At 30.3% G+C, this 13,487-nt stretch overlaps 3 protein-coding genes across 4 annotated transcripts in view; 1 reads left to right on the forward strand and 2 right to left on the reverse strand.

Annotated features, from left to right (window-relative positions):
* Window positions 1-10: 10 nt before the first annotated feature.
* Window positions 11-2,221, forward strand: LOC113401558 (aurora kinase B). The gene is made up of 6 exons (XM_026641512.2): window positions 11-186; window positions 265-456; window positions 819-975; window positions 1,279-1,415; window positions 1,596-1,827; window positions 2,077-2,221. The coding sequence occupies exons 1-6, from the start codon at window positions 110-112 to the stop codon at window positions 2,158-2,160; spliced, it is 879 nt and encodes a 292-aa protein (XP_026497297.1). The 5' UTR covers window positions 11-109; the 3' UTR covers window positions 2,161-2,221.
* On the reverse strand, window positions 2,162-3,979 carry LOC113401559 (putative hydroxypyruvate isomerase). The gene is made up of 4 exons (XM_026641513.2): window positions 3,688-3,979; window positions 3,277-3,561; window positions 2,964-3,094; window positions 2,162-2,465 (listed from the first exon to the last, which is right to left on the reverse strand). Exons 1-4 carry the CDS (start codon window positions 3,875-3,877, stop codon window positions 2,289-2,291), a joined length of 783 nt encoding a protein of 260 aa, XP_026497298.2. The 5' UTR covers window positions 3,878-3,979; the 3' UTR covers window positions 2,162-2,288.
* A 2,842-nt stretch (window positions 3,980-6,821) lies between these two features.
* The window catches only part of LOC113401554 (ecdysone 20-monooxygenase), a 35,233-nt gene continuing 28,567 nt past the window's right edge, over window positions 6,822-13,487 (reverse strand). For both annotated transcript variants that reach the window (XM_026641506.2, XM_026641507.2), the window contains 5 exons: window positions 9,409-9,604; window positions 8,939-9,101; window positions 8,525-8,758; window positions 8,006-8,203; window positions 6,822-7,777 (listed from right to left, as the gene is read on the reverse strand). In XM_026641506.2, the coding sequence (XP_026497291.1) occupies window positions 7,673-7,777; window positions 8,006-8,203; window positions 8,525-8,758; window positions 8,939-9,101; window positions 9,409-9,604 (896 nt within the window). In that variant the 3' untranslated portion in view covers window positions 6,822-7,672. The remainder of the gene's footprint in view (window positions 7,778-8,005; window positions 8,204-8,524; window positions 8,759-8,938; window positions 9,102-9,408; window positions 9,605-13,487) is intronic.

The following is a 13,487-nucleotide window of genomic DNA, read 5'->3' on the forward strand; positions in this document are numbered from 1 at the left end:
CAAATACATTTTCAAATAAAAGTATCTGTCAAATTGCCAACGAACAACGGTTATTTGATTATTTTTGTGTAGCAAGAGAAATATTTTTAATTTGTTTAAGCTATCTATTATGACTATGAAGAGTGATCTTAGTGAAGTGTTAGACCTAGAACATAAAATAACTACGCATGAAGCTTATGGAAACTCGTAATTATTGTTTTTATTACTTTAAATTCTTAATTGAAACAAAACTAATATCTAACTTTTCCATATGCTTTTTTATAGATACAAATGGTCTCCTAAAGATTTTGAGCTAGGATCTGCTTTGGGACAAGGTAAATTTGGACATGTTCATGTTGCTAGAGAGAAGAAGACTGGCTATTTAGTGGCTATCAAAGCATTATTCAAATCGCAAATAATAAAATCCAAATGTGAACGACAAGTTATGAGAGAAATTGAAATACAATCACATTTAAAGTAAGTTAAATTACTTCAATTTAAGTAAGTGTATACCACAGAGAAGTAGTTATCTTGTAAGGATTACAAACCCAGGCCCGTATAGGCAGTAATTTTTTAAAGAAAATCTCAGTAAATATCCGAAATTAGGAAGTTATGGTAGTGTAAACATGAAAAATCATGACATCTGCACCTAGAATTAATAAGTGTTAGAATAGAAAATGCACTTATGCACATTTGTTTGTGTGTAACAGTTACTGAACATATTTATATACTATAATATGACCTGCATAGCTAGTTAGTCTTCTCTAAGAATAGCTGTATTCACTGACATTGGTAAGGAGACATCAATTTTCTAAATTAATTATTAATTTGTTGTTTAGACATCCAAATATTCTACGCCTACTGACATGGTTCCATGATGAAAGGCGGATATACCTAGTGGTAGAGTTTGCTGCGGGCGGAGAGCTTTACAAACATTTGACAAACTCACCCAAGGGTCGGTTTCCAGAAAATAAAGCAGCTAGATATATTTACCAGGTAAATTAAGTTTTTATGAATTCATTAAAAGCATTATTTTTATAACTGAATTTTCTATAATTTATTTTATCTAAGTATTTTATATAATTTATTTATTGAAATAATAAATTATTAGTATTGAATTTGTTGACATAATCAACATAAAGATCTTAGAAATATACCTGGTTACCTGGTAAAAAGAGTCTTGTCAAATAAGTTTACTGATTGACACAAGCCAAGGGAGACGCTACCCCCATATGACTTAATCAGACCAGATCTTGTTATGACTAGAATAATAACTTGTCGGTTATAATAATCTTTCAGGTTGCCGATGCAGTAGAGTACTGCCATCAACACCATGTAATACATAGAGATATTAAACCAGAGAATATCTTAGTTGCTTTTAATGGTGATCTCAAATTAGCAGACTTTGGCTGGTCAGTTCATGCTCCATCAGAAAGGTAATATTTTGAACATAGTTATGAATAATTTCTATTAAAAAAAATTTATAACCATAACATAGCTTCAATTGTTAAAAAATAATAAATTTATTTGTTGTACATATTGTTTAATTAAAAGTCAAATGGTAAAAAATACTAATTATGATCAACATATCTTCTAAAACAAATAAACATTTCCAGACGAAAAACGATGTGTGGAACTCTTGATTATCTACCGCCAGAAATGATTAGACGAGAGGTTTATGATGTATCTGTTGACCACTGGTGTATTGGTGTATTACTCTATGAGTTCTTAGTCGGAAAACCACCCTTTGAAAGTGAAGGCCAAGACAAAACATATGCAAGGATTTTAACCCTAGATATGACATACCCAGAACATGTACCCGAAGGAGCTAAGGATTTAATTTCGAAGGTATTTTATATACTTTTTTAATAGAATATTTAGGTTTTGTATAGATGGTTAATTTTTTTATAATTTCATTCTTAAAATGTAGTCTTGTTGTTCATTTAAAAAAAGGTATGTTGTTGTAAATGCCTATTGGTGTATTCCACTTTACTAGTCTATTAACATCAAACTTTTCTTGTTTTATTTTGTAAATATACCAATGGGGTTTTTTATATCAATAAATATATAATTATATTAATTTCGATTCTTTTCCAGCTTCTACGACATACCAGCAAAGAAAGACTGTCACTAGATGGAGTTAAAAAACACTATTGGGTACAACAATTTCAAAATGTATAAATGTTATTTATGGGTTATGTTAATTATGAGTTTTTTAATATTACAAACCAACTGCTAGAAATTTGTTTTATTTACAGAATCCTCACCAGTATTTCATATAAACATATTTACAACATATTTTTTTTACATCACAATGTGTAGCCATATTCTTTGACCCATTTGAGTCCCTCTTTACTGTTGCCAGCTGGTTTATATTCAAGGCCTATCCAGTCATTGTAGCCACATCTCTGCAAGTGCTCAAGTATGTACTTGTAGTTGATTTCTCCTGGTGTGTTTGGTTCGTTACGGTTTGGGACTTGAGCTATCTGTAATAATAAAAATAATTGTACATTTATACAAAAAAAAAATAATATGAATATCATCTCAATTTAGGTATCATTACCAAAAGTTCTAAAAGAACATGAAGAAGTTATAAGAGTACCTCAATAATTATTGTTAGTGAAAGACATTTTAAAAATCAAATAAAAAAAAATGTAAATCATTTTTCATAATAAATTATTAGTTTGCTCATAAGTTGAATACATTTATAATAACCAATACATAAATATTATATTTTTTGTAGCTTTGTAAAAATCTCAACATGAAATATATTTTATTATACTTACATGAAATACAAAAATAACAAAAAAGTTTGCTAAAAATTAATAATACAAATACAATAATTGGAGCATCAGCAAACGTCTGGGATAAAAGGGCAAACATGATATAGTTGGTACATGGTTTGTTTCTTTTGTTGTATTGTTTGTGAACTAACCTTTTGTGTATTTAATACTGAAAAACATTTATGTTAAGAAATGATGTACCTGCACATGACCCACATATGGCATTAGGTTCTTGATATTGTATGAGAGATCACCACAGATATGTTGCAGGTGGAAAATGTCCAATTGCAATTTTAGATTGTCACTGTTTATCCTTTTGATTATATCAACAGCTGAAACACAAATTGTAAATTAAGTATTGTTTATAAAAATTGAACTAGGCACATTTAAAAAATATTTTATATATTTGTATATTGATTTTTAAGTAACTTTTCTATTATACTTCTAGAGAACAATTACATAATTATGCATATGACTCATCTAAATAATATAAATATTTTTTAAATAACTTTACCTTTCTGAAAGTCACTTAAGAAATATTTAGGCACAGAGTGTTGATTTATAGGTTCAATGACACCTAATATATTTTCATTCTTTAAAACACTTGCAGCATATTTCAAGTTATTTTCATAGGTTGTCCAATTTTCAGAGGATACATTTTCCAATTTTCCAGCCATAATGTGAATTTTTTGGGCACCAAGAGCTCTTGCATAGTCAATAGTTGACTTTAAATTGTCTTTGAATTCATTTTCTTTGCCTGGTACAGCAGTAACTCCTAATTCCCCTTTAGTTACATCTCCTTAAAATGTTAAACTTAATAATAATGTAAATAAAATAAATAAATTTGTGCATTTTTTGTATAAACATTATGGTTATTGCTTGCGTAACGGCTTAAAAAATCAGAACATTAAAAATAAATATTTACCTGTCTTGAGATTAATTAATACTTGTTCAATACCAGCCATTTCTTTTGCTTGTTTAACTTGCTCCAAAGAGTAACCCAAAGGAAATCCAGATTCCACTGCTCTAAAGCCCGCATCTTTTGCTAGAGCGTATCTTTCTAATATACTTGAGCTTTCCGTAAACATAAATGCAAGATTCGCACAAAACTTCATTTTAATTAATTTTCGTTGTTAGTCTCAAAGTAAATAATATTTCAGTTGTAAGAGGATCCGTAACTAAATAAAAGGTAACAAGCAATTAAGTGTATATATAAGATTTCAACGACTATTTTTGTTATAAAATTTCTGATAACATATTGTTATCAAGCTCTTATCAATTTGTTATGTCAAGCAAGTGTGCTATGAAAGTTACTTATGCGGTTAACTCAGCCGACAACATAGAAAATTTAAAATAAAACACATTATATTTATAAATACATATACAACTTAAACATCTACATTAACTAAAAAAGAATATATATATGTATATTTGACTTTTTTCTCAGTCTTTGTGGAATCAACTGTCATTGTCAAATGTCAATATAACATTTTTTATCTTTCACGTACTCTATGTAGTCCAAGTGTTAAGGCATCTCCTACCAGAGACGATATTTTATCGTATTTGAGTAATTTTAAGCAAAAATTGTATACGCTTTCTTTTTTTTATACACTTATCACATTTCTATTTGCTCGGGTCATCTATCCAATCCGATTTTTGTGGTGTATATAAAACTTTAATATTGACAAAAATTTACAACTTTCTTATTTTAATTGTTTCTACGATAGCCACTGCAACCGAAGTTTATAAATTTATTTCTATCTATAATAATATCACAAATATATCGTTAAACATTACTGAATACACAGTTAATATATTAAGATTGTTAATTCTTTATTTTATTGTATAACATTACTATATAATCTCAATGAAACGTTAAAATAAGCTATTTTCTTAATATATATTTTTTTAATGAATATTTCTGTATTGATCGACGATCGCTAGACGTCTTTTTCTGCTACCATTGCTATTCTTGCGCTTTTGCTATTGTGTTTTGCCAGGCATATTATTTATGATTTGGGTTTATACTAAGTTTTTTTTAAGTTATTATTTTACTTAACTACTAATTACATTATATAGAATTCTATATAGATTAGGCAGGCATAGACCCTATTCATATGAGATTTCGAGATAAACAATTTTAACAATAACAATGATAAAACAGTTTCAATTTATTTTTACTATAGAGGTCGAGAGGCAACCGAATTTGGTCACGGCGGCCATTGTCAATAGAAACCAGCCAAGTGCACATATTATAGTGCACAAATGTGTAAAATGCAGTGTGCAAACACAGCACTCTCTCGACTCTCTTACTCACTTAATCCTACGGGACAGCAAATCCGACACGACAGGAAACAGTTCAAGCGCTGGCTTTACATGCTTTAAATAAACTGCTGCTTAATATTACGCGAAACCAATATTTTTTAAGAGCTTGACTTTGGGTTTGAACCTGCAGCCTTATAGCCTGCCGCCTTATAGCCACTACACAAGCTAGGTAGTCAATATTTAATGTATATGATAAACATATATGCATAATCGAAGTATTTAAAATTAATTGCAAAACAATAGGTTCTGGATTCGATTTTTTTTTTTGTGTTTATTCACATTACATTTTTGCATAAACAACTAATGTTTTGGTTATTTCAGCCGCTGCTGCTATTAACGAATACAATAATGTTGCATTTAGTAGTTTAGAGTCTGTTCCAATTTTAATTTTTAAATGATTAAAGGTTGTGTTATTTTTGCGTCAATAACTTCAGAATTGCTGAACGTATCGGAATGAAACTAAATTGACGCGGTCCGTATATAGTTATAAGCTCTTGGTTTTTTTTAAATTCTGTTGATCCTACCCCTTTTTTCATTTGATACCGAAGCGCGGAAAGGTAACGTCAGGTTTTACATAATTAGTGCTCAAACAAATAAGTAAATATTATTAAGGTCTACTTTTGAAATAGAGCTAATCGTTTTATATGTACCGATTGCCAATGAACTATTTTCTACTTGGTGGAAGGGTTTTGTGCAAGCCCGTCTGGGTAGTTAGGTACCACCTACTCATAATATATTGTACCGCCAAACAGCAAAACTTAGTTTTATTTCTGCGGTCCTTCATAGTAATTGAGCAATCAAATTCAGAAGGTTGATATAAATAAAAAGAATAAGAGCACAGAGCTCCAATTAATGTGAATTGAATGTATTTAGAAACGTACTATTTCATTGCATTTGGTGTTTTAGAAATATCTGAATTCCTTAGCATTACCGTAGATGCTAAACTCCAATACGTGGACTCCATATAAATAGATTGGCGCGTAGACTCAATTCTGTAGCATACGCAATATAAAAAAGACTGTTAATCAATATAGGTACCGCTCGCCTTGTGTAATTTAGTTATTCTGAAATTTTAATTTACTATAGCATTTAACTAGGTCAATTTTTAAACACAAGACGTGAAAAAAGAACAGTCCTGTTAAATAAGTTGCAAAAATCTTATTATATTTCGTTTTTCCTTGAAATAAAACATCTATTTAAAAATTGCAATATTTATTTTCCTTTAATATAAACAACTTCAGCGTTTTTGGAATACAATATAGCAATGCCTATATTCTATCCTATTATATGTTTATACATTACATAAGTAAATGTTTGATCATAATAAGACCATATAAAAATGTAACAAGGATGAAATCTTAACTATGATTGCATCGCTAATACGTTAAAAATAAATTAAATATAGGAAATGGCCACTGCCATATTATGTTTGGTTAACATAATTGCGGAGCTGCTCGTAATAATACATGTGATTTAATCGTAAAGGTGGAATGAAAATAGAGCTGCCAATAAATGTATGTAGAAATAAGACTTACTTTAAATTTGACACAACAAAATTTTTGAACTTATTGTAACTTCGTATGAAAAATCTGTGCATTACAAAATTATTTAGTGAAACAATACAGATATATCAATTCATTGAATTTAATTAGGTATTACTATTTTTTAATTGGCAGCTCTATAAAGTAACTTACAACTAAACTATATAGTTTTATCTGCACGGAATTGATTATATTATCTGCGGAGTCAGTGTCGTCTGCTTGCAGCGTGCAGTATTTAATAAAGGAGGTATTTATGGTTGATAATAATTATATAAATATGCTTTTTGATATTAACACAGCCATATTTTACTACGTTGTATAGTTATAAACTAAGCCTAGCATACAATGTAAATATAAAATACTTAACTATTTAATAGTGCGTTCGCGAACAGTTCTTTCAAAATTTGAAAGAATTGTACAATTTGAGCAGACTGTGCCAATACCCTGTAAAACATTTTCATCCTGTTGAATTTCAGTCATGGCAACCCTTTATAAAAACAGCTTATTATATATTAATAATAGTAATCAATAACATATACATTAAAAAAGCACTTACTTAATTTCAAACCATTTTTCATATAATATCAAACTAGGAATGATTTTCAATTTTATTATTCCACACCACGAATTAGTTTGCAAATAAATTCGAAATTCTTGCTCTACCTTCATACAAAATATCAAATATTCTTACAATACTATTAACTTAAAACAACACAACATAGGAGCAATTTATATCACTACAAAATAATCAGTACAATGAGCACGTTTAGAGCACAAATAAGTGGTAGAGACAGTTGCATGTTTAGTGTTACCAGGTGAAAAATTAAAAGATTGATCTCATAGAAATATGATGTGAAGTAATTTCTAAAATAGAATGTTGATCGCTAGTTTTATAAAAAGCACCTTTATCGAAGTTTTTATTTGTATACGAAGCACGTTAGCTACAATGTATATTAATTTTAAAATTAATTATTTAAGAAGTGACTATTTCAAGATTATAAAACAACTGGTAACTCTAAGCATGAGGCAAGTAAGCTACTTGCTTTACCACTCAACTAGCCGCAACGATACTGGAGACTTTGGTGATAAGAGGAAGTCGAACTGTATGTCTAATTCCCCGTCAAATTCCACTCGCCAGTGTTGTATTATCTGTTGATTATATATTTCAATAAAGATTAAAGTCAATCCTATTTACTTTATTTTGTAAATAACGAGCATCTAAATAACATAATATTGTGTTTACTTTAATAGTCACTCTATTTTAGTTAAAAACAGAAAAAATCGGTAAGTAATTGCAGTGTATTTTAAGGCTATAGATATTGATATTTTAATAGACACAATCATTACGTACACTATATAAATAAATAATTTCTTTACCTTAGCCAGTATCAAATGCAACTCGAGCTCTACAAAACGCTTGCCAGGGCACATCCGGCGTCCTCGACCGAACGGCGCGACAATACCAGGAGCGTGCGGCTCGCGAACTTCTATCCAACGCTCGGGGAGGTACTCGCTTGCGCGCCAAAAGTTCTCCTCTCGACGACACGCTGCACCCGTGTGTGCCAACACAAACGTCTGTAATAATTAGTGGAAAGATCATGTTATACAAAGCCAATATTTCTTGTATAATTAATAATAATTTAATCACAGACGCACAAATTCTATGCTTAATGGCAGAATGCTTCTTGCTTATATATATTTTTTTAATTTAATATGAAAATCAAAATACCTTTATACTTAGTATTATTAGGTCTTGACCAGCTATATATATACCGGTCAAGACAATTACTTTGACCAATGTTTCAACAGAGTTGCACAGGTCGCGGTAAGCTTCTTTGTACATCGCGAAAGTTTTAAATGTAAAAAATATTTAAACATAAACCATAATAACCTTACCCCAGCAGGCAGTCTATGACCTCCAATTGTCATAGGTGCGTCTAGCAGCCTAGCAAGAAACGGTGCAGTAGGTAAGAGTCGAAACGCCTCATTCACCGCCGCACGAACAGATGGTGCAGCCGCTAACTCTTCAACGCGTAGATCACCACAAGCGGGTAGTTCTGATCGGATCCTTTGCTGCCAGTCCGCCCTTCCGCTTAATAAGTATAGCAAAAAGACCAAGCTATTCGCCAACTAGACAAACAAAATACTATCTTAATAACCTTCATATTGAGTTCTAAGTCTTAAGTAAATTATATTGAAGTCGACGGTACTCGATATATTAAGTGCCAAAAGTACTCGTGCACTTGATTTTACATACAAGTATTATCTGGCTTGAATGATTATTAAGTATGTATATTAAGCAATGCTTACCGTCTCAATGCCAGCGGTGATAAAGTCAATAACGGCTGCTTTCTTATCGCGCATGTCTAGCTCAGGGTTGCCCAATATCTTGAGGAAGATCTCTTGCATGCCATCGTCTTGCGCCGCGCCGCGTGTCCTAGACTTCGCTTCCTCCATTAGTTCTGATACTATCCTACCAACATGGAGTTGGTAATCAGATTAGATGGTACTGACATTGTGGGTTATAGTCAAACGTTATGAATAAGACTTTCCTGCTGAAAATTGTTTAAGGATATTTCTACATGAATATTTAAATAGTAATGATATAATTTGGTTTAAACAAATACATTCATCACTTTTTAAATTGGCGTCATCTACAGATACAGATTTCTTTTTTCAAATATTTATTGATCAGGAAACTAATAACAATAGTCTAATGACTACATTTAAATAAAAAGTATGTACAAGAATATTAATGCAAGTACCTTATACATACTTACATATGTATCGTCTCCTCACTTCTAACGAATGTTTTGTAGAGTGATGTTGGTGCGAACTTCCATAACGGTGCGCCATAGTAGGAGTCTCGCTGTGCTCTGAAGTGCGCCTTCACTGCTGCCGCCAGAGCCGCCGCTCGACCTGACATCCACCTCTCGAGAAACCCAAGTCTCGTACCCAGCATCAAACCACAAACAGCTAAAAATTAAAATAACATATTTGAACATTACATAAGCCTGACAACGTCTCATTACTGACACCAAGTTTTGGCTTATCCCACCACGCTACTTCAATGCGAGTTGGAAACTAGTCGTGTGGCAGATTTTCATCTGACTCGAACATTTCTCACGATGTTTCTATAGCACGAGATGAATTATAAACATAAAATTAGGCACATGAAAATTCAAAGGTGCTTGCCTGGGCTTGAGCTCACAATATAAGGTCACCATTCACTTCAGCCATTTCAGCGCTACTAAAAAACTCTGAAATCCTACAGACAAATAGACGTTACGAAATTGTAAGGGATACTTGTTTATCTATGATATATCAATACTATATGCAAATAATAGTCGTTTAATGATCTTAACCCAAATATTACGTGTGGATGACGTGAACGTCGACATACAAATTCTTATTATTTGACCGGAATATATTAAGATTGCTAGGGTTATCGTTGCTATTTTACTATTTACCTTGTATTGATTTCGATACATTAGAAACTTTATTATTATTTCATTATTTATATTGAGGATATTGTAAGTATTTTAAAATGTTAATTAGTTTTATGTTTAGGTCGGAAGAAAGAAAATTCATTGACTTATTTCCTACCTATATAATATGAATACGAAAATACGTGAATAAAATTACATCAGGTGATAGATACTGTGTTATATGTGTATAAATAGCTGTGTTATATATAATAACTTCTAGCATTTCATTTCAAATGCAAAAAGTTAATGGCGACTTCATACCGTACTAATTCTATTAAATATAAAAAGTTACAACAAATGCTACAAATTTAGAGACAAGATTATGTAAAACTATTCATTTTGAATTAAATAATTATATGGTATAATTCTCAGCACATAGTGTTGTAATATAATTTGTAGGGTGTTGCGATCTTCTTTTGTTAAATACATACTTAATTATTTAGTGAGCCAAAAATAAATCGACTTTTAAATCGACTGATTTAACAAGAATAAAACTTATAATTACCAATATGAAATGAAAGAAAATAGACCCATCTGTATTCATAAATGTTAAGTGAACTATCGAATAATTTATCGATTTATTCAACTCTAACTAACTCGTCATTCTGCATACCAATCAATAAAATGCTATATTTTTCATAATAACGGAGTTAAAATTACGCAGAACTGGTTATCAAAGAGACTAATAAAGATGTATAAGATAGGTTTTGAATTTCTATAAGAGACGATGCTTAGCAGCAAAACCAGCTAATCGAATAGTCAAATTTTATCGAATCAAGTCGGTATAAGTTGTAAACAATATAGATAGATATTCGATTTGAAAATTATGACATTTATGCCATATTTAATGGGTTTATTAGCATCTGCATTTCGGATATTAAGTATAAGTATATGTCAAATTATTGTAATAAAATTCCAACTGAGATTATAATGTGGAATGTTATAAAATAAATAGTTTATTTTTGAATATGAATAAGAACGAATTGTACTCAGTTAAGTCTACGAATATGCAAGTATTAATAATGTTTTCTCAGTAAGGCCTAACCATCACTGGCACAGATTAAACCCTGTTCTAGTTAGCTTGATCTTTTTGACAGACGGGCTAGTGATGCGAAACAGAAAATATAATATATATAACAGTCGATGGAACGATAGAATGCGTAATTCAAATTAGAATTTCTTTTTTAACTTATTTTTCTAAAAAGAGACCCCAATAAAAAGAACCCCGGTTCGTAACAATAACTTAACAATGATCTTTAATAAGGATTTTTGTAATCGATATTTTTAACAGTTACTGCCTGTTATTCGCGTCCCTACCGTCCGACCGATGTAACATTGTACAAGCGTCTATTATTTTCAGTGTTTCTATTTAAATTTTACTTTGAAGCAATAATATATAATAGAAATGGTCTTAAAATTTTCGGATAACGCTTAAATCTTTAGGAACTTTTGTATTATATGTATTTTTTTAAATATTTTTACAATTTTTAAAATAATTAAATTAAGAAAATAATATGTTCGTCTTTGGAAAGTTATGTCGATCACAAAAATTTACATCTGTCAAAAAGATCAAGCTATCTTGTACAGGGTATAGATCCATAAAGTTCATAATAATTTATGAACTTTATGTATCTTTATTAATACAATTAACATTGAACAACATCTTTACATATTTTAATAAGGAATAACGTGAACGTACTCCACATGTATAATATCTACATCGTTGAAAAAATATATGTATAAAGTATCCTATGTACACAGAATTGGCCAGACCACGAGCACCGCGTTCAACGATAAGGCGTCCCAGTTATGTGATATGTAGTATGACGTGTTTCTAATGTTGCATTCTACACTATTACCATCCTGACCTATATTGCATTTCTTATCTACAACCGAACGTCATATTTCATTGAGAATTTATGTTCAGACAATACTGATAGAACTGTCGCTTGATTAAAAATCAGACGCCGACTCCGCTCCCAATTACATTAAAACATAGAAATTAATAATATCGTCATCGAATCTATGTGACAGCATTATAAATATGATAATTTATGTATGGTTTCATACGGAAACCTTGATTATGGCCGATTTTAAAAATAAAAATGTTAAAATATGATTTGAGACTAATTTAGCTTTTTATTTTTTATATTGCGTATTAAAAATATTTGAGGTTAATAAACTATCCGTAATAAATCCGAACATAGATATTTATAATATTATTTTAAAATTCGATGTAGCGAAGAGACAAGTTACGGCTTACGTTGAGCATATCTATATTTATTTAATCGAGAACTTGTAAATTACGTCAGTCTTCGTTTCCTAAGGTTCGATGATGCAATCAAACCTACTCGAATTAATTTGCAAAGAAAATAATACGACGCATTAAGTTTTGAAAATGTTATGGAAGAGTTGTTTTGTTATATCAGTTTTTAAATCATGAGTAAAAACTTATAAAACATACTTTTAATGGTATAGAAACATTAAAATAAATAAATTAATTTTATTTGTGCTCGATTCTAATTATATGGTTTATCTTATTGGTTTTATTAATTATTATTTATTATATAATAGTTTAAAAAATGTATTATATTTCTTATTTTTAATTATTATGGTTATGTTTAATTTATATTTTCAATAAGTCCATTGTGTAATATGATAATGCATGGTGAGACTACCTGTAAGTAGTAGAACTTTTGCCTTGATAATTTTGAAATGTAATTTTTATTTTTTTATTTTGGATGTGATATTGTATCTACTGTTGGTTGTCCTAATGAAAATAAAATAAAAGCGCTTTATATATATTTGTATGTAAAGATTGCATTTTAGATTGGGTTTCTAAACTTCCCATAATTACATATACACAAAAACATTAACGTACCTATACTCCAAAAATAATACGCTCTTGAAACATCGTGGGAAAACCAATATAAAGCAGAACAGGCGGAAATGGTTCATGAATTTCTATGAATATTAAAGTCTATTTAAAATATACTTTATGCTACAATGAAACTAACAAGCTTCCGTTACATATTCGCTCTATATGTTATTATATTTACCGCCGATGATTCTATTACGTTTATGCATATAGCCTTAGATATCGTAGCAAAAAAGGGTATTAAAAAAAAACTGATCAAACCTAAGGTTAAGTTATTCTGTTATTCAGGTTTCCTATAAAGCTTATGATTTAAAATCCTGATTCAATCTAATAAAATTGTCGTGATTTTCTGGTAGACTTGTAATAGGAAGTTATCAGTGAAACGTAAAGTGAAAGCTAGGGAATAGAGTGCGCACCTGTGACATACTAGTTGATGATGTCTTTATCTAGTTATGAGATTACTCGATTTGTCGAATTCGTTGTAACCTCTTCC

This window comes from Vanessa tameamea, chromosome 20 (genome assembly GCF_037043105.1).
Source record: "Vanessa tameamea isolate UH-Manoa-2023 chromosome 20, ilVanTame1 primary haplotype, whole genome shotgun sequence".
NCBI lineage: Eukaryota > Metazoa > Arthropoda > Insecta > Lepidoptera > Nymphalidae > Vanessa > Vanessa tameamea.